This window comes from Myodes glareolus, chromosome 12 (genome assembly GCF_982192425.1).
Source record: "Myodes glareolus chromosome 12, mMyoGla1.1, whole genome shotgun sequence".
Taxonomy (NCBI): Eukaryota; Metazoa; Chordata; class Mammalia; order Rodentia; family Cricetidae; genus Myodes; species Myodes glareolus.
In genome coordinates this window covers 65771607-65793389 of record NC_142037.1, presented here as the reverse complement: position 1 = coordinate 65793389, position 21783 = coordinate 65771607, and the positions used below count along the sequence as shown (strand labels likewise).

The window sequence follows — 21783 nt, the reverse complement described above, 5'->3', positions numbered from 1 at the left end:
TTATGAGTTACTAGAGCTATACTTCAGTGTTTTCTTACCATTTAGACCTTAGGGGGTGGCAGCTATTGCCTTCAAATTGTCAGGTAAAAGCTGCCTAAATTGAAATATACTATAATAAAATAACATTATGTTATATAATATATAATATATGGCAGGAGAAATGTTATTTTAAGCATCATTGTGTATTAGTGGTGAATACATCACTGTTGAGACCTTCTGAGAGTTACGTCATGTGACATGGCTGTCAGTGATTAACAGAAAAAGGACCCTCTGGTGCTTGCAAGACCTGAGATGTGCTATTAAAAGTGAACTATTGGCATTTAGTACCTTTAGAACAGATGCTCTTAGAAGTAATTAAAATACAAAACATTTCCCTGGCATTACAACACTTTTCTATAAAGCAGTAAAGTAGGGAATTGCTTAGGCAACCTAATAATGATTACTAAAACACCTCTGTTAAAGAATGTAGCAGTGCCTTCTCTATTTATCTTGTTTTGTTAAGTACAGGCTGTTGTAATGGGCTTAGTATGAAAGAAACTTAGCCCAATCATTGCTTAGTTAGACCAGGGAATAATCCAAAATTACATTATTTTTGTCTTCCTTCTCATGGCGCCACAGAACACAATCATGTTCAGGAGTCTGGAAAAGGCAGAGAAAATGGTGTAGAGAAAATTAGTCATCTCTGACCTGACACTCTACCCCATCTCCAGGGAGCCAGGACATACTTAAAACCCACACACGAGGTCATGAGTCATATCTGTGGCAGCAAGACACCCTTTCTTCCCAGAACAGCTAAGACTAAGGGAGATATATTTCAATCAGGAAATACAAAGCCAAAAAATGGAAATTTTTATGTAAAGCTCTGATTCTCTTATTTTCCTTGCTCTTAGCAAAGTAAAACTTTTTAAAGTACTTTTCAGAATTATTTTTAAACCTGGCGCAATAGTTGGTACTTGAGTATACACTAAATGTTTGTTGAACTGTTCCTTAAATGCTTCTGTTAAAAATGTTATTTGTATTTCAGAACAAAATTAATCACATAGTATTAAAAGACTTGCTTGATCCAATAAAAGAACTCTATGAAGATGTCAGAAGAAAAGCCTTAATGAGATTGGAGTATGAAGGTCTACATAAGAGTGAAGCAATCACCACGCCTGGTGTCAGGTTTTACAATGACCCAGCTGGCTATGCCATGAATCGCTATGCATACTATGTTTGCTACAAATGCAGAAAGGTATGCTACAAAGTATCCTGAAGAGCCAAGCACTGGAGATTGCCCATATAATTAAGTTAAATTATACAGTGACATACAATTATTCTTAAACCCTAAAGCTAGAAATTAAAAATTAGAATGTTTGATGCAGTGTTTCAAATTCAAGTAATTTACTTAACTGGGGAGAGGGAAATCCTTTTTACCTAAGCAAATTTTTTTCTAAAGTTTATAGTATTTCCATACAAAGGATACTTATTGTGACTACTCACCTTTTGCCTGTACAACTGATTCTCAAATAAACCTCTCTAATGCTGCTCTGTGGATCTCTCTTTTACCAGCTCTTCTACTTACTATACTATATCATCTCCTTATTTTGGGTGATCTATGGTACATTCATGACCTTTCCTGCCCCTTACACCATTAGGACATCACAAATTCTTTGAGGTTTATTTACCAGACATTTGAATTTCTCACAGATTCTTCAGTGTTGGCATCTGATATAATATACTTCAACCTTCACTTCCCCAGTGTAAAATCCATCCTCTGATTCTGCCTGCAGATTTCTGAGTCCTTGTTTTCTGTTGTTATATTGAGCAACTCTGTCTTCTTTTGTAGTTATAGTATCTTCCTGGATTTTTCTGTGGCATCCTTAAACTCCATTCCTTCTCTGTAGTGCTGCTAGTAGATTAGTATTTCTACACTCAGCTCTTTCGGGGTCATTCTTCTTTTCTAATCTTGTAGCACTGTCTACCTCCAATAATACACTGAACAACACACATTCACCCAAGCTCAGCCATGACTGCTCCACCACCGATGGTCCCTGTGCTAGTACACAGTTGGCTTCTCTTTCTGGAATGTTCTTCTCTGCCCCTGCTGAGCATTTTACTTCTGCTGTACTAAATACACAATTGCACTCCATCTGAGTACTTCAGGATTCAGCTCTGGTTTCTCCCCCTCTGTAGTGTGCTCACTTCCCAGCATCATCTCCTCTGCCTACAATTCTCTCGTCTTGCATACATCCATTGTAACACTTAACATGCACTATTTCTGTTGGCTTACTTGTCTCTGTGCCCCATTTTATAAGCTCTAAAAAGACAAAGAATGTATTGTTTCCATTTCTGTATATCCAGTACTTGATACTTAGTAATATTATGAATACTAGATTAATTAGAGAATGAATAAACGAGTGAAAGAATGATAGGGAGACCTTCACTTTAATAAAAAAAATGAAAGCAATGAATGGGAGGCTAAATAAATGATTGATAGACACATGAATATACAGATAGATATAAAAGGAAAGACCAAGGGTCTATATTTGTAAGAGCTGTATTATTACAAATAATAAATGTCCTTTATGTGTGATTACTGTGCAGACATCATAAATGAATAGTGTGCTACCCCTGGGGTAACAGTCACAAGTTTAAGAAGCCAAGCCAAGTAGAAGATACAGAAAACTGAATCAACTGGAATAAGCAAATTGGCCTGGAATAAATGACATACTAGAAAAGCCAGATTTCGCTGACATAACGGCCATTAGTAATAGGCTCTACATCAATGGAGCCGGTCCTTTTGACCTCTTTCTAGGACAGATAATAGATTTATATTGACTCACCTTATTTTTAATTGGATCTAGCTTTTTGACTACAGACATAATGTACATGTAAATTGCCCCAATTTTTTGGCCTCATTTATTTTGTACCCAAAACAAGTAAAAATAAATTGGCCATCATTCTAATTTCATTCATTCTGGTTTTCATATTGAATACTATTAAGATTCTGAATATAATTATAGATTTATAAGTATGAATAGTATTCTGAATAGAATTCATTAAATTTCTGTTCATTTCAAAAATTATATGATCAGAAGATATTTAAATTGACTTTTTGCTTTCTTATTAAGCTTAGAATTTTAATTCTGTCCTAATTTATGTCGGGCACACTTTCTTATGTCTTACTGTGACTTAGGAATTGATAAGCATGTTTTAAGCACTAGAAAGAAATATGTTGTTTAATATTTCAAAATGAGAAAAACTCCAGACTTTGCCCTGAAAAAACATCATTTGTATTTACTTGATAACTTATTCCATATATTTGTTTGGAATATGTATATTCTCTCGTCATTTTCCTTTAACAGCACAATTTTTTAGGCTCCCTCCTGAAAGTGTGTCTGCATTCCAAATTGGAATAGTTTTTTTAAAAAAAAAAAAGAGAGAGAGAGAGAGAGAGAGAGAGACATGGTGGCACACGCCCTTAATCCCAGCGCTAGAGAATGAGAGACAAGCAGATCTCTCCGAATTTGAGGCCAACCTGTTGTACAGAGCAAGTTCTAGTACAGTCAGGGCTGCACAAAGAAAGCCTGTCTCGAAAAACAAAACAAAATAATAAATGAATAAGCTAGCTTTATTTCTTACCCTGATTCTCCCTGCAGTTATCAGTATAGATGTGTTCACATGGCATTGTGAGGGAGTGGCTAACAGACAAGTCTTGATCTGACATCCACTGCAACCACATTGTGTCTCCCGTGCTTGAGCTTCATGTGAACATGGTTTTTCCATAGGCGTATTTCGGTGGTGAAGCTCGCTGTGATGCTGAAGCTGGACAAGGAGACGATTATGACCCCAGAGAGCTCATCTGTGGTGCCTGTTCTGATGTGTCTAGGGCTCAGGTATGCAGAACATTTCATTAGACACTATCAAAAGTCAAAGTTGGGCCTGGAAAAATGGCTCAGCAGTTAAGAGCACTTGCTGCTCTTCCAGAGGACCTAAGTTTGGTTCTTAGCACCCTCATCAGGCAGCTCACACCTTCATTAACGCCAGCTCTGAGATATCGACACCCCTAGCCTCCAAAAGTGCTTGTATTCATACTCACAAACACACGTGTACATGCACGCATCTACAAAGAGTTAAACATAATAAAAATAAATACTTTCTTAGTCAAAAATCTGTCTTTAATATCAGAGTTACCCATGTCTCACTCTTCCCTTGCACATGGTGTATTCTGGTACGTATCAGGAATATATATGACTTTTCAAATGTTCGTGTACAGTATTTCTTTTTACTGTTTTCGTTCTATAGTTGTCTTTCATGAAGTGATCACTATATTAAGCAAAGAAATAAATTTACTTATTTCATGTCATAAACCTGCCCTAAAACTTTCAGGCTTTTCCATCTTTAATGAAACTTTATTGGTAGACGTATGAGATTGGTAGATAGTCAAATACCACTGTGCAACTTGCTAGCTCCCTCGTGAGGAAAGTAGTTTGCTCCTTTGTCAGATAGATTGTGTGGGAGATTAAATTTGAATTTAAGGCTTTAATCAGATATTTTGGACCACATATTTAATCATTAATTCTTTTAACCTATACCATTGGTTTTTCAGTCAGCTTTTGGAGCTACATATGCTCTCAAAATAATGATTTATAAGTTATGTACTTAATAAATCTACTATACATGTATTCAACTACTGTAAGTATAGTTGAAATGGTTCACTATAATCTTGTGTTTCTCATCTTTGGCCATAGATGTGCCCCAAACATGGGACTGACTTCTTGGAATACAAGTGTCGCTACTGCTGCTCAGTGGCTGTCTTCTTCTGTTTTGGGACAACACATTTCTGCAATGCTTGTCATGATGATTTCCAAAGAATGACCAGCATTCCAAAAGAAGAGCTCCCACACTGTCCTGCGGGTATGTTTTCAATATTGTCAGCTCACAGTTATGGTCTCTATGGTATTGAGTTGTAAACTGTTTCCAATGATGGAAGACGGTTCTTCACTGTTGCCAGCTGATGGCTTTTTGAATGCGATAAAAAGCAGAGGTCATGTAAAGGGTTAAGAACCTCGAATAAAGCATCTCCCAAGGAAGGAGAGTAACGTCTACTGAGAATAAGAAAGGCCTGATGCCAGGGAAGGAAACACAAGTCATATGAATTTTAATATCTTAAAGTCATGGCAGAACAACATGTTTGTTTTAATTGATTTTCGGGGGTGGGGAGATTAATTGTGGTGCTTTGAATATACTAGCAAATGCCATCATTGAACAGAGTCTTTGTAGTTTCTAATTTGGTGACAAGGTCCCAGTAAGTTTCCCAAGCTAGCCTAAACTCACTCTGTAGCCCAGGTAGAACCCCCAGCCTGCAGTCTTCCTGCCCTCGCCTCCTGGCTGGTTGGGATAACAGTCCTGGCCACCAGGCCCAGCTTGTAATGTTGTGAGGCTTGGATTTTTTTGGAGGGGGTTGTTTTTGTTTGTTCATTTCCTTAAGGAGTTTTCCATAAAGGGGACAGATGATTTGATGCCGAATACCTAGGAGGTGACAGCACAGTGAGCACCAGAAAGCAGGGAAATTAAAGAATCCACCAGGAATGCAGAAGGCTATCCATAGAGATCAGGCAAAAAGAGATCAGGCAAAAAGAACACAAAACCCAAGAGTCTGAAAAAAAATTGTAAGATGTCAGGAACCTTGTGGTCACAGAGAAGAGAATACCAGACTTGAGAATTAGTGGGTAGGGAGAAGTAAATAAGAATGTCGTGAATAATTGTGAAGTCCCCATATCTTTTCCATGTGGAAACCCAATCACTGCAGTATGCAGAAGCCACCACAGATGGTATCATTGCCTGCACTAGATCTGCAGTGTTGTCTGAGATGGGCGGTCTGCTCCAGTTTATAACACATGACAAGTGGAATTGACTCATCACCCAGCATCTGGCGACCTCCCTTGTTGATCCATCTTGGGTCTATTTGTTCAAAACAATATAGCTGCTGCCCTGGTCACTGTTAGTTCAGACCACTGCCCAAGCCAGCAACTGGTGTTTCCTCTGAGATTTCCTCATGACCTACACCCATGCCTTGTCCTCTTCTGTCCGTGTTCAGGAATGATAATAGTGGCTAACATTCATCACATACTTTTACCATGCTATTTGTTTATGATATATTTTAAATTTTTAGTAGGAAGAGGCAGGTTTTGTTTTTACATTTGTATAAGCCTACTTTATTTCAGATTGATGTCTTTCCCATAATGTTTCTTTTGAGATTACTACAGTCTATTATTGTAATGTTCATATTTTAAACTCATCTTGTACAAATTTTTCTTCAGTGATTGTAGATATGAATATGGTTTATTTATATTTAAGTTTGATCTTACTTGTAAAAAAAAAGAAAAAACTTCCTCCACAAAAATCTCCTGTTTTTCCGTGCAGAATAATTTTCTGCTAAGTTAAGGTGAGAGATTTTTGTGACCACTTTTGCTTCTTTCTTTAAAATGAATTATCCATTCTCATCTACCAATAGAGAAAGCTTTGTAGCTCAGTGGTTCTCTGGGTAGGACATTTTAGGTCAAGGACCATTTCACTTTATTACCTGATACAGATACATGTATCTGTCATGCCAAAGTGTCCATGGTAAACATATTTATGGTTTATTTATCCACAGTAATATTATTTCTTTGAATAACTTGATTTTTATTCATATGACATTTATTTGTATGTATTTTAATTGCATTTCTTTACCTCCTTCAAAATGTGTGCAGGTCCAAAGGCAAACAGCTAGAAGGAACTGAATGTCCACTCCACGTTGTTCATCCACCCACTGGGGAAGAGTTTGCTTTGGGGTGTGGAGTGTGCAGAAATGCTCACACTTTTTAGAACATTCAGATCCTTTGTCTTCAGAGAGAAATAGTTGCCTTCATTCAATGGGAGGATGCAGTGAAGTTTAAACTCCACTCAGGATAAGAACGGACCATTTTACATCCGAGATAATGAACCATTCACAGTGCAAGAATGATGCCAAATACATGTACATAATTCTTGCTACGGAACGTTTCCCTGTTATTTTGGTTTATCTTCTTTTGAACCAAGATATCAAACTTGTGAGGTGTTTGCATGTGGCCATTTCCGTCATTGGCCTGTGAAGCATTGAACATTTATAGATAATTGGTATAAAAGGATCACCATACTCATGAACTAAGAATGATGCTGGCTTTCAAGCAGAAAAGAAAAATAATCACTGTTTATTGTATACTGCCTTTTGTAATCCTGTACAATTGCATCACGGGTGGGGATATAAAGAGGATATTCTGGTTTATTTCCTAGACTGTTATTTAAAAAAAAAATGTGTTAGTAAGGCCTATAAATGTAATAAGTATCACACTGTATATAAAGCTATCAATGTTTGTCCTGTATAAGAATTACTAAATTACAAAAGCAGTTTCATTTAAACTTCTAGGTTAAGTTTGAGCCTGAAATTTTAATGAAGTGCAATACTGAGTGTGCCTCATTATCTTGCAGCTGTAAACATATTGGAATGTACATGTCAATAAAAACCACTGTACATTTTTATACAGTGATAAAGTCTAATATTTGTGTAAAGAATTTTTTTGGAAAACAATTTAAACAACTCATGAAGCCTAAAACTCACCTATAACACACTCATAATTTTCCTGTTCGAGAAAATAAAAATATCAATAAAGCACACTGATGGGATCTTAAACAGTGGGTAGAAAATCATGAAAAAAAGTGCCTAGAGATATGTCTTCTCTTAGACACACATGCCAGAGGCGGAGGAAGCACGCAGGAAATGAGTCTGCGTCTGTCGTCCTGTCCAGAAGCCTTTTCATCTTTTATAAATAATAGATTCACTAGTTGTTGTCTCTTCTACATACTCGAATGGGCACAGCTTTCCACATACTTAATTATTAGTTACCTATTTGTTTTGCTGGTGTTTGGATTTTTTTCATTTGAGTTATTGGAAATGTTAAATTTTAGATTATAATTAATCATAAGTCAGATTTTATGTATTTCATGACACCAAGGAAAATTTGACCTGTTTTTTTTAATTTCCACTGTTAGAAATATAGAGGTTTGTCAGTATATAAATCATTAACAAATACAGTGTCACTAATTTATGTTAAGCAGCTTTGAGAAGTTAAAAACAACTTTGGGAGCTGGAGAGAGAGCTCATCAGGAAAGTGCCTGCCGTGAACATGAGATCCAGAACGCATGGCTGGTAGATGGCTGGGTGGGTGGGTGAATCGATGGATGACGGACAGACAAAAAACTATGTGTAGTAGCACTACCTTGTCATCTCAGCCACGTGAATCTCCAGGACTTGGTGACTAACCAGCCTAACCTACTCCGCAAGCTCCAGACTAATGAGAGACCCTGTCTTTAAAATGCAAGGCACACACACAAGCACGGAAACAAAAAGGGAAGAAATGGGGTTTGCCCTTTGTCTTATTTAGAGTTTCTATTGTTGTGATGAGACACCATGACCACAACAACTCTTATAAGGAAAATATGTAATTGGGGCAGCTGGCTTACAGTTCAGAGGTTCAGTCCATTATTATGGCAGGGAGCAGGACAGCATGCAGGCAGACATGGTACTGGCTACATCTTGATCAGAAGGCAGCAGAAAGTGGACTGAGGCACTGAGGGTATATGAGACCTCAAAGCACACACCCACAGTGACACACTTCCTCCAACAAGACCACACCTCCTAACAGTGCCACTCCTATGAGATAGTGGGGGCCAATTACATTCAAAGTACAACACCCACCATGTTTAAATCCCTTTAATACAACTTTAATACAGCACTCTGGAAGTGGAGACAGGATTGTAAATTCAAGATAATCCTAGGCTACATAGCAGTTTTGAAATCAGCATGGGATAGATAATATTCTGTCCCGAAAATGAATATTTATTAAATATTATTTGTGTGTAGGTGTATATGTATACATATATGTATATGTATATATATGCTATCAGTTCTTAACACAGGTTACTAATAACTTCTGCCTTTGCATGCTTTAATAAAATTCATAAAAATAATCTATCAAAAGCTTCAAAATTTATGAAAAATCATTATTGGTTTGTAAATTTTTTTGGTTGTGAGAGCATAACTAAAGCCATTTAGCTGTAAGAGTGATATTTCACAAGCAGAGCTGGACCTGACAATGGAGACTAAAAGCCAGAAAAACCTGGACAGATGTGCTGCAGTCCCTAAAAGACCACAGGTGGAAGCCCAGACTTCTATAAAAGCAAAGCTTTAAATCACCATGGATGAAGAAAATAAGATTATTCCATGATAAAGTAAAATTTTATACAATATCTGTCTACAAATACAGCCCTATAGAATGTGTTAGAAGGAAAACTCCAACTTAAGGAAGTTGACTGTACCCATGAAAACACAGGAAACAATCTCACACCAGCAAAATCATGGGGACACCCACTGAAACAGTTTATCTAAGCTAACGGGAGCTCACTAACTCCAGCTAGATAGGAAGGAACAAGATAGGACCAAACTAGACCCTGGAATGTGGGTGGCAGTCATGTTGTTGGGGCAGACTGCGGGGCCACTGGCAATGGCACCAAGATTTATCCCTACTGCTTGTACTGGCTGTTTAGGAACCCATTCTCTTTGGATGAATACCTTGCTCAATCTAAATATGGTAGGGCCTTGGACCTTCTCTAAAGCAATGTGCCTTACCCTCTCTGAGGAGTGGATGGGGGTGGAGTGGTGTGGGGAAAGGTGGAGACTGGAAGTGATAAGGCTGGGAGGAGAGAGAAATATGCACGAGGATCCAGGAAGTCAGGTACAGTCTGAGGATGCAGTCTGAGCATGAGGTCTGAGGATTCGTAGAGACAGGATCACTCCTTCAGTCTGAGGATTTGGTAGGAAAAAATCTCTCTAATGGCTGGCTGCATTGCTGCTCTGATCTCTCAGCTTTCATCCCCTAATATACTTAATACTTAAAGATGTGTTCAACATCTTTAGCCATCAGAAAAATGCAAATCAAAACAACTTTGAGATTCCATCTTACACCTGTCAGAATGGCTAAGATTAATAACACAAGTGACAGTTTATGCTATGGAGGATATGGAGCAAGAGGGACACTCACTCCTCCATTGCTGGTGGGAGTTCAAACTTGTATGGCCAGTATGTAAACCAATATGGCGGTCCTCAGGAAGTCGGGAATTCATCTACCTCAAGACCTAGCTATAACACTCTTGTGCATATACCTAAAGGATGCTTGATCATACCCCAAGAACATTTGATCAACCATATCCATTGTGGTTTTATTGATAATAGCCAGAAACTGGAAAAAAATAATAGAAGTATAGATGTTCCTCAACAGAAGAATGGATAAAGAAAACGTGGTACATTTATACAATGTATTGCTCAACTGTTGAAAAAAATACATCTAGAAATTTGCAGGCAAATGATGGAACTAGAAAAAAATTATCCTGAGTGAAGTAACACAGACCCAGAGAGATAAATATGGAATGTGTTTGCTTATAAGTGGATATTAGCTGTTAAATAAATAATAGCCAATCTATAATCTATAGACCTGGAGAGATTGGGTATAGAAGATTAGAGTGGGACACGTGGATTCCCCCGAGAGAAGGAAATAGAACACATTTTGTGGGTGGACTGCGGGCAGGTGAGGGTGGGAAGAGGAGGTAGGGTTAATGGAAGGAGTGAGAGGAGGGACACTGAGTTGAGGGGCATTTGAGGGATGATATAGAAGCCTAGTGCAGTGGAAACTTGGTAAAATGTATGAAGGTGATTCAAATTAGTTCTAATAATAGGGGAGAGAGAGTCCCAACTGGTCATCTCCTGTTATCTATCAAAGGAAGCTTCCAGTACTGGGACTCCATTGCAGTCAATTGTGTTGTTGGCCAAAATGGTCACATGGAAATCCTCAAACAACCCAGACTGTTGCTAAGAGAGTGGGTTACTACCACAAACTGACTGTTGGGCCCCATTTCTGAGGACAATACCCACAGAACTCATTGATCTTAGAGAAGTCAACCTTGTACCTACATGGAGCCTTCACTCCTACCTTCTAATGTCTTTAATGTGGGAAGACACTGCAGGTTACCAAAAGAGAAATGTAAACATCAACTCGGACACAAAACATTTGACCTACAATCTGTCCTGCCTGCGTGATATGTTAGCATAACAGTGGTACCAAATGTGTGGGAGTAGCCAAACAATGTCTGATTTGATTTAAGGCCCCCTTTATGGGGCAGAACCCATATCTGATACCAGAAACGTAAGGTAAAACAAAACATACTGGTCCAAAAATAAAATCAATAAAATGACTCCTAATGATTTTCTGCTGTGCTCATAGATTAGTGCCTTTTTCTGTCATCAGAGAAGCTTCTTTAGGCAACAGATGGGAACAGATGCAGAGATTCACAATCAGACATTGTGCAGAGAGAAAGTCCTTGGCACACACAGCCCTAAATGGGATGTCTTCGTCAAATGCCTTCCCCTCAGAGCTCAGGGAACCCCTCAGAAGAGGAGGCAGAAAAAGTGTGAGAGCCGGATGGGATCCAAGATACCAGAACAGGGCCCCCTAAATCAACTGAGCGGGTGCATATGAACTGACAGAAACAGAAGCAACAGCACAGGGCCTACGCTTTCAGTGTAGTATTTATGGGACTCCTGAGTTTATGAACAAGAAGGACTCTGATTCTCGTGATTGCTTTTGGGGCTCTTTTCCTTGTGTTGGGTCACCCTGTCCAGCCCCTATATTATAGCTTTTGTTCATCTTATCATATTTTATTTGTCATGTATGGTTGTTATCACCTAGAAGCCTGTTCTTTCTAATGAGAGAGAGAGAAAGGGAGTAGATCCCGAGGGACAGTAGGTGGGGAAGAACTGGGAGGCGTTGAGGGAGGGGAAACTGTTATTAGGACATATCGTATGAGAAAAGAATATATTTTCAATAACAGGACAAAGAGGACAAAGAAGAAGAGGAGGAAGAGGAGGAGGAGAATGAAGAGGCTGATTTGGAAATGCAGAAGCTTCAGAGTGTTGAGGGACAGCGAGTTGTCTCACGGGGCGCACAGGCTCAGAGTTGACTATCGTGTTTCCAGGAGACACAGGGAGGTATAAAGATGAAACTCGCCCCTTCGTGTACCCCCAGGAAATCCGGAGATTATAGTGAGGCCACTGTAAATATTTAACTTTAACTCAGAGTCTCTGGCCTTGAACTAACCTGAAGGATGCCACACAAGTCAGAGGATTCCTGCACACTTGAGAGATGTAAGAAAGACTCTTGACTCCCTTGACTCTGCTGGCTAACAGCTCAACTGCACAAGAAAGAAGTCGGTCACCCGGACATGGTGCAGAATCACCCGGAAGAGTCTTATTACAGAAGTGAGGCACAGTAGTGGGACTTAATGATGCACATTAGGTTGGCCTGTGGGGGTTGTTAGGATTAAATTAACTGAAGTCAGAAGACCAGACCACAGTGAGTGGTACCATTGCCTAGGACGGGGATCCCAAACCTTTAAGGCTAGCGGAGCTCTAGCGTGCCTTCGTTGTCTTCTCGCTGCAGATGCAATGTAAGCTGCTTCCTTGAGCTCCTGCCTTGGGACTGTGCTGCCATGATGGAGTTCAGCCTGGATCTGTGAGCTAAATAAGCCATTTCTCTTGTCAAAGTATTTCCATCACGGCAGTAGGAAAGGAAACTGACAGAAAGTGGTGAGATGCCTGGCCAGAACCTCAGGTGAATGTGTTAATAATGACCAAGAAAACCAACAAAGTCCTACAGTTGCTGCTGTCTGGGGGGGGGGGGGGGGGGGGGGAGGGGCAGCCTCCAGCAGCACAGGGCTTTGAAAGGAACCCTGTGGGGTCAGTGGAAGCTGGACTTTTCTATCTGAGGGGGTTATAGGGAAAGAAGCACTCACACACTCTCTTGATTTTATTCTTGCTCTCTCATGTTCTTTCTCTGTTCTTTCTACTGTATACTTTTTTCTATAGCTTACATACTCCAGCAAAGTTTTTAGTCAATATAGGAATTACAATGTGGTTACATTCTGTATTTCAAGTGAATGATTATAATGAATACAGGTGAAAACATGTTTTTCATCTTCCTTACATGATTAAACAGTTTACGTATAGGTGAAAAACAAATTATCACAAGAACCCATTCATATGCAAGCAACTTGTTATAGATTAATTGTATGCACAAGCAAGGTGTTCTTGTCAGGTATTTTTTTATTGTTTTTAGTGAGCTATATTTTTCCCCACTCCCCTCCTTTCCTCTCCCCTCCCTTCAACCCTCTCCCATGATCCCCATGCTCCCAATATACTCAGGAGGTCTTGTCTTTTCATACTTTCCATGTAGTTTAGATCCATGTATGTCTCTCTTAGGATCCTCATTGTTGTCTAAGTTCTCTCGAATTGTGAATTGTAGGCTGGTTTTCTTTGCTTTATGTCTGAAAGCCACTTATGAGTGAGTACTTACGATATTTTTCTTTCTGGGTCTGGGTTTCCTCACTCAGCATGTTTTCTAGATCATCCATTTGCCAATGAACTTCAAGGTGTCATTTTTTCTGCCATATAGTACTCCATTGCGTAAATGTATTACATTTTTCTTATCCATTCTTCAGTCGAGGGACATTTCGTTTTTTCCAGGTTTTGCCTTTGTCTTGTCAGGTATTTTACTAGCAGACTGCATTTTGCAGTTACAAAGAAAGGGCCAATTACTCCATTACTTATCTTATAAGGAATCTTAAAGGAACCACAACCTGAACTTTTATATATGAAAAAGAATCAGTCAGCTCTACTTTATATATTTAGCGTGTATATCTACTCATCAATCTAATATCGGAGATTGCGGCCAAAAATGTATATAAGGAATTAATTATCACCTTTGATTATTAAACAGACTAGCAAGAGGGCTAGCAACAATCAGGTCTTTTTGTAATTTTGACCATAGCCTAATGAGTTAAACAGCTCAGCTATGTTTTCTTGTGAGCTTCAGCTTGTTTAATGGGGTTATATATCTTAGAATTTTTAGCAAGGCATCTGGTCTAATGTAAAGTTATTTTAAAGCTTTGTATTAACTAATGGTCCATGGCTGCTTTTTTTCAGCAGTAAGAGAATTAGAGCCAGCCTGGCTCCTGGACTCAGGTGCTGTCCTTTGAATCATTATCCTGAGCATCTCCTAAGGTGAAGCTCATAGGCCTTAGCTGTGAAACATATTCTTGTATTCATTTTCATTCATCAGAACTCTGTATAGGCGATCATTATTATCAAATAAGACAGTGAGCTAAGGGAGCGGTCTTTTTCTTGACAATCCACAGGTAAAAATGCCCAGTAGAACGGGATGTTTCCAAAAGATAAACACGACATATTAAAGGCATATTACAGGAGATCTCCCCACCTCTGCTCACGCCATGCTGGACACCAGAGAAAGAGAGCCGCAGCAAACATGGAAAGGCACAGCAGAAGCAAAAGCCATTCCAGGGTCTGCAGTCCCGTGCTCGCCAAAATGTGCGTGGCCCATCTGGTGGGCTGACACTTGGAACTTCGGCTACTCGCTGCTCCTATGGCATGAAGTCACATGTTCCTAGTGGTGACTATACAACAGGACACTTCAGCTCAATTTCCTAAAAACTGCCAATAGCTCACAATGAGGGCTGGATGGGACAAGACGTGAGTGCCAGTCCTGACATTGCTAAGCTACGCCTTCTGTGTCCTGTCTACCTTCACTGAGCTACTTGTTTTAACTAATTTTTTTTCATAATAAGAAATCAAGACAAATAAGAAAGTATGTACAAGAGTGATTTAATTCCACAATAAAATATTTGGAATATGTGTGCAGAAGTGAGGAGAACTTTCACTTAATATACTTTAACATTTTATTTAATCTATCAATTGCTGATGTGGGATTCCCCTCTGTATGCTGTGAATACCACTGGTTAATAAAGAAGCTGCTTGGGCCTATGACAGGGTAGAATAGAGAAAGGCGGGAATTCCAAGCAGAGAGAAGAGAAAGTAGGTGAAGTCAGGGAGACACCATGTAGCCGCTGGGAAGAGAGAGATGCTGGAACCTCGCTGATATGCCATAACCTTGTGGTGATGCACAGATTAATAGAAATTGGTTAATTTAAGATGTAAGAGCTAGCTAGAAATATGAACAATCTAATAGACCACGCAGTGTTATAATTAAGATAGTTTCTGAGTGATTATTTCAGGTATGGGCAGCTGGGAAATGAACGAGCAGCCTCCACCTACACATTGGCACCCAACTGGCGTGCCAATGTGTGCCAGATAAATCCACATAAAACCTGAGAAAGCTTGGAAAGGAATTATAGACAGAGTTAAGCATGACTTCTTGATAGCTGGCTTTTTTTTTTTTCCCTGATGGGCTCTGTTTGCTAGCAAAGGGCATTGGCGGCACACACCTTTAATCCCAGCACTCAGGAGGCAGGGGAAGGCGGATCTCTGTGAATTCGAGACCATCCTGGTCTGCAAGAGCTAGTTCCAGGACAGGCTCCAAGGCTACAGAGAAACCCTGTCTCAATAAATAAATAAATAAATAAATAAATAAATAAATAACGCTATTTCAAACAGGCAGGACTTCAGAGTTGATCTTAGCCTTGGCCTGCTTAGAATTTTTTTTAAAAAAAAAGCGCTCTTGGTCAGAAAATAATTACAGAAACGCCAATAAAGACAGATTCACATTTTTTTAAAAAAAAAAGGACCTCGTTCCAGAGTCCGGGAGTCAAAGCCGGTTGTCAACCGTTCTGTTTTCCTCTGCCTTTTCTTTCTCTTTCAACAAGACAGATGCCACCGTGTCCTTTGCCAAGGATTTCTTGGCAGGTGGAGTGGCTGCGGCCATCTCCAAGATGGTGGTAGCGCCCATGGAGCGGGTCAAGCTGATGCTGCAGGTGCAGCAAGCCAGCAAGCTAATCACGGCAGATACGCGATTCAAGGGCATTATAGACTGCGTGGTTCGTATCCCCAAGGAGCAGGGAGTTCTGTCCTTCTGGCGTGCTAACCTGGCCAATGTCATCAGATACTTCCCCACCCAGGCTCTCAACGTTGCCTTCAAAGATAAATACAAGCAGATATTTTCGGGTGGTGTGGACAAGAGGACCCAGTTGTGGCGCTACTTTGCAGGGAACCTGGCATCAGGTGGTGCCGCTGGGGCCACATCCTTGTGCTTTGTGTATCCCCTTGATTTTGCCCGTACCCGTCTAGCAGCTGATGTGGGCAAAGCTGGAGCTGAAAGGAATTCAAAGGCCTTGGTGACTGCCTGGTTAAGATCTACAAATCTGATGGGATTAGGGGCCTGTACCAAGGCTTTAATGTGTCAGTCCAGGGCATTTTCATCTACCGAGCTGCCTACTTTGGCATCTATGACACTGCAAAGGGAATGCTTCCAGATCCCAAGAACACTCACATCTTCATCAGCCGGATGATTGCACAGTCTGTCACTGCTGTCTCTGGCCTGACTTCCTATCCTTTTGACATGGTTCAACGGTGTACGATGATGCAGTCAGGACGCAAAGGAACTGACATCATGTATTCAGGCACAATCGACTGCTGGAGGAAGATTGCTCATGATGAAGGAAGCAAGGTCTTTTTCAAGGGTGCATGGTCCAATGTTCTCAGGGGCATGGGTGGTGCCTTTGTGCTTCTCTTGTATGATGAGATCAAGAAGTACACATAACTATGTCGTAGGTGTTCTCCCCGAGAACAGGCATGTTGTATGATGCACCATATCTTGAACATTCTGGACAGATTCTCTGGACTTGTCTCTTTTATCAATGGCAACTATTTACCAGTTGAAAAGTGGGAAGCAATAATATTCATCTGACCAGTTTTCTCCTAAAACTATGTCCATAATGACAATAATGATGAGACTCAATTATATTTTTTATTTCTGACACCCCAATAATAAAAATTGAAGAAATAAAAAATATCTAAAGACAAAAAAAGAGACCTCTAAATGGGTCACAGTGTTAGATAAATGTATGTAGGCTTGGGAGAGAAGAAAAAAAAGAGTATAGACTGTTATAAAAAATAGCTTTAAAAAATAAAGTCTTTAAAGAGACAAAGTACAGAGAGTCATAGATTAGAGAAGTAAAGAAAAAGAAGCCAGATAAAAATAGAATACACACAGAGTCTGGATTATGCATGTTATTATGTCTTCATTAAATTTTTTGACTGTGAATGAATTAAGTACAGAGAGACATTTATTTCATTGTATAGGCTGCTAAACTAAACCAATATTTATTTTAAAGGTATCTTGACTTCAAAATTTGGATCTCAGGATATGTTGCTTTGGAAAAGGGGTTCTGCTTTTGTTTCCACAGAAGAAGAGATCCTATGGATTCCTTCCAGACTAATGTGATTTGATGGACCAAGACCACCCAAAAGGTCTCCATGAAAACCTCCCAATATACTTCGCCCAACAAAAGGCAGGAAGCAGTTTGGAAAGAATTATGTCCAAAATCCCAAAGATTGTTTATAAAGACTTGTTTACCTTTAAAGGGGGATATCCTATAGAGATAAATACTTTGCATTAACGGCGAATCAATCCCACACCAGTTATGTTTTAAGGGGTTATTTATTTTGGGGGGTTAAACTTACATACACCATAAAATGTCAGGAAGGGAGCCTAGTTGCTGGAGCAGGAGCCAGGAGCAGGAACCAGGACCAAGCGCTGGAACCAAGAGGCCCGAGCCGAGATCTGTGGCTCTTTTTAAAAGAGAAATATACCACGCCCCAGTGGGCTGGTATTTCAGCGGCTATTGGCTGACGGAGCGGAAGGCCCTCCCACAACACTGTGGGCTCGTGCTTCAGCGACTATTGGCTGAAGCAGTGGAAGATACTCCCGCAACATTGCATTGGTATGGATCTTCATTTATTGATACCATTTAAGGTCAATTTTGTTGTATGTGTATTTCTGCTCTTAAGTAAAGTATTGTGCTTATGCAACCCATTTAAAAATGTAATGTGTTGGAGGAGGCCGATTATTGGTTCCTGGCCACCCGGATAGTTTAGAACTGAAATAACCACACAGAAACTGTATTAATTAAATCACTGCTTGGCCCATTAGCTCTAGCTTCTTAATGGCTAACTCTTACATATTATTTTAACCCATTTCCATTAATTTGTGCATCAACACAAGGTCGTGGCCTACCAACAAAGTTTCAGCACATCTGTCTCCAGCAGCAGCTCCATGGTTTCTCTCTGACTCTGCCCTTCTTTCTCCCAGCATTCAGCCTAACTTTCCCTGCCTACCTAAGTTCTGCCTTGCTATAGGTCCAAACCAGTTTCTATATTCACGAATGGTAATCACAGCACACAGAGGGGACTCCCACATCAGTAATGTATAATTAAAAAATATATGTTAATAGATAGTCATCTCTAATAGTCAAGCACGTAGTAATGTTAATTAGGTTTTCTAGATATATAAAGATATATTTTAATTAGACAGATAATCTTTCAAAGACCCAAGGAATATGGCATTTAAAATGTTTAAGAAATTGGGATTTTTCATGACAATGAGACTCATCTGCTTCTGGCAGCACCAAACTACTTCAAGAGAATGATGGGCATTGAAGAGGCTCCTTATGGAGTCTGCTAGCCATTTAGGCAAGAAACTGGTCTTGCCTGGACTGCTTGATGTTATGCTATGTGAACTGGACATGGAGGACCCACAGAAAAATGACTGCTGAACTTACCTAAAGGTGAGATGATCCTTTGGGGTTTTGCTTCATGAAAGAGTCTGCTGGTCATTCCTCAGGACACAGGAGAAAGTGACTGATAAACTGTCAATATAGGTAGAACTGTTTTTGAAATTACTGCTTCATGGAAAAGTCTGCCAGATACTCTGGGCCTGAAGACTGAAGATGAATACTTCAATGTTACAAGAGATCTTTGGGTGACTGTCAAGGGAGCGAGATGTCTCTGTTAATTCTAGAGTTTTGGAAGTTGCTTACAATGCACTTCCTGTTAACTTAGGTAATATTAAATCCTTATGGGGTCTTTGATGGAATTGAAGAATAGATATAATTATAGTTTTCCTTTGTTATGATAAAAGATAAAATAGTTATAAATATTATAACTAATTCTTGCTTGATAACTGTTTTGCATATGTAATTTTACTGTATCAAAATTAAAACCTTTCTTTTTATTTAGACAGAAAAAGAGAAGGGATGTGGGATTCCCTTTGTATGCTGTGAATACCATTGATTAATAAAGAAGCTGCTTGGGTCTATGACAGGGTAGAACACAGCTAGGTGGGAAATTCCAAGCAGAGATAGAGGAGAAAGTAGGTGAAGTCAGGGAGACGCTGGAGGAGACAAATGCTGCAACCTTGCTGGTAGACCACGACCTAGTAGTGATGCACAGATTAATAGAATTAATTTAATTTAAGATGTAAGAGCTAGCTAGAAATATGCACAAGCTAATAGGCCAAGCACTGTTGTAATTAATAAAGTTTCTGAGTGATAATTTCAGGTGTGGGGAGCCGGGAAATGAATGAGCAGCCTCCACCTACAAACTGCAGAACACAATCATCTCATTTTTCTGCTTAAAGGAATAACTGCTTAAAGAAATGAACCATGAATTTTTCCTGGGGAAAAATGTAATCCCAATATGAAATCTAAAATTTCCTGTCCCTAAACCCCAAGCCTGCTCTGCCATATGATACTACAGTATCATTGAGATGATAGTAGCTGGACACTCAAACATGGACCAAGTTGCAAGAAGACAAGGCTATTTTGTTTTCCAGGAGTTTATGGGAGGGCTGTGGCTCATCTCCTTCTGGGGTAGAATCCAGGTCCGTGACAGCTTCCAGCTTCTAGCATGTGTGGCATCTACCAATACCCTCCAGAAGGTCACAGTCTTCCAGAAAAGCCTGGCAGCATTCTAGACCTAGGCGTTTTTACCCAGACAAACACATTGTGATCAAAGGTAGCTTAGAAAAGCAACTATAATAATAAAACTCGTTTCTCGAGGCAGTTACAATGAAGAGAAATTATGAAACAAAAGTGTAGAGCTGGAGAGATGACTCAGCGGGAATGGTGCTTGCGGCATAAGTGTGGGTACCTGAATTCCAATTCCCGGAACCCTCTATAAAAGCCAGCCATGTTAACATAAAGCTGCAGTCCTAGGGTTCCTACGATGTGGGGGGCAGAGGCAGAATTCTGAGAAGTATACGGGCACCCTGCCTTGTGGGCACAATGGTGAATCCCAAAGACACCCTGCCTCACACAAGGTAGAAGGCAGGGACCGGTGAGGTCTTCTCTGACCTCTACAAGTCCACCAAGGTATGTACACACTGTGGTCACACACACGAAAACACACGCACATCATACAAATATAGAAGCAAACAGAGCCAGCAAGAAAGCCCAGTGAGTAAAGACGCCTGCCACCAAGCCTGACAACCTGCTCCGTCTGCGGACATACAGAGAAGGTGAAAAATATTCCTGCAGCTTGACCTTTGACCTCCACAGGTACACAGTTCACGGGCACACATGCAGTACAAGACCCCCCCCTCCCCCCGCACCAAAGGGATGAAAAAAACCAATAATAGATTACATAAAACCTTGAATGAAAGCCAAGTTGGAAGGTCGGTGTTCAATAAATAGCCATGGACTCGGAGTCACTAAGGCCATGAACAGCTTCTCAGCTAAACAGGTTCTGTAACGGCATGTCTTACATTTTCTTAAAATACGCAAATTCAGGTAGAGTCCTAAGGAAACTGGTAAGTTTTAAAAGGCAAAAGTGAGAGTGGCCTTGTCAGGAAGAGTTCAGCATTCGTATTCCTCAGAAGTGTGTGGGAACCATTCGGCTTCATTGGCTCCTTTAATAAATATTTGAGCACCTGCTCCATCCAGGTCGGCACCTGACAGCAGACTTCGGGGAGGGCAGGACTGTGTTCCCAGGTGCTTGGTAACCTTGCCTTCCTCTTAAGTGCTTCAGCAGACTGCGCGACTTAATAGGTGGATCGCGCTGCGCTGAGTGTGGGAATGAGTCATTCACAGAACTCGGACACGGAGATGTAAAGAATACAGCACAGTGTTAACCAAGAACTACACGTGTAGTTCAATGAGATAAATTATTGACTGAAGGCTTAGAGTAGCTAACCTTTATCCTAAAGCCTGAGTTGGGGTAGGGGGGCAGAGTAATGTCCTTCCCAATTTTGCCAGGTCTTGATCCTTGGAATGTATGATTTGAGAATGAAAGGGACGAGACTTTGAAATGAGGTTACACTGTGTTAACCAGTGTTATCAATGTAATCAGAAGGGACCCACCTGGGGAAAGGAGAAGCAACTGGATCAGATAAAGAATACAAGTGGGGGGTGGGGAAATGAAAAGGAAGATAGGGAGGGGGAGGGGAAAGAGGAAGGGAGGGTGGCAGGGCGGGAAAGAGGGAAGGAAGGAGAGAGGGAAGGACAGTGTACACACAGGACTTGGTGATGTTCCATTGTTGGCCTTAAAGATGGAGGAACAAGTTAGTCATGGAAAATGCAGGTGACCTACAAGGTAACCTGGAAAATAAGTGAAAAGGTTCCCTTCTCCAGATTCCCAAGGATCCTTGCCCTGCTGACACCTTGATTTTAGCCTCAGCAGCAAGTGCCTACACCAGGTGAGCCATCTTGCCAATGACCCTGAACTTTTTAATGTGGCTCCACAAGCTTTTAAATTGAACCTGTACCTTGCATATACTCCTAAAGAACAGTGCTGTCCTAGACTCTCATCTCAGCAGTTAGAGTTTCTCATGTGATTTTTTTTAAAAAAAGAAATCCATTAACTAA

The 21783-nt window shown here is 40.2% G+C and overlaps 1 protein-coding gene and 1 pseudogene across 15 annotated transcripts in view; both read left to right on the top strand.

Moving 5' to 3' along the window:
- The window catches only part of Mycbp2 (MYC binding protein 2), a 226498-nt gene extending 218935 nt beyond the window's left edge, over positions 1 to 7563 (top strand). For 12 of the 15 annotated variants that reach the window (XM_087912283.1, XM_087912287.1, XM_087912286.1 and 9 more), the window contains 3 exons: positions 1025 to 1234; positions 3771 to 3878; positions 4734 to 7563. In XM_087912283.1, coding sequence (XP_087768409.1) covers positions 1025 to 1234; positions 3771 to 3878; positions 4734 to 4955 — 540 coding nt within the window. In that variant the 3' untranslated portion in view covers positions 4956 to 7563. The remainder of the gene's footprint in view (positions 1 to 1024; positions 1235 to 3770; positions 3879 to 4733) is intronic. The other 3 variants (XM_087912290.1, XM_087912289.1, XM_087912288.1) reach the window with 1 other exon arrangement.
- A 6767-nt stretch (positions 7564 to 14330) lies between these two features.
- On the top strand, positions 14331 to 16697 carry LOC148120280 (ADP/ATP translocase 2 pseudogene; annotated as a pseudogene).
- The last annotated feature ends 5086 nt before the right edge of the window (positions 16698 to 21783 follow it).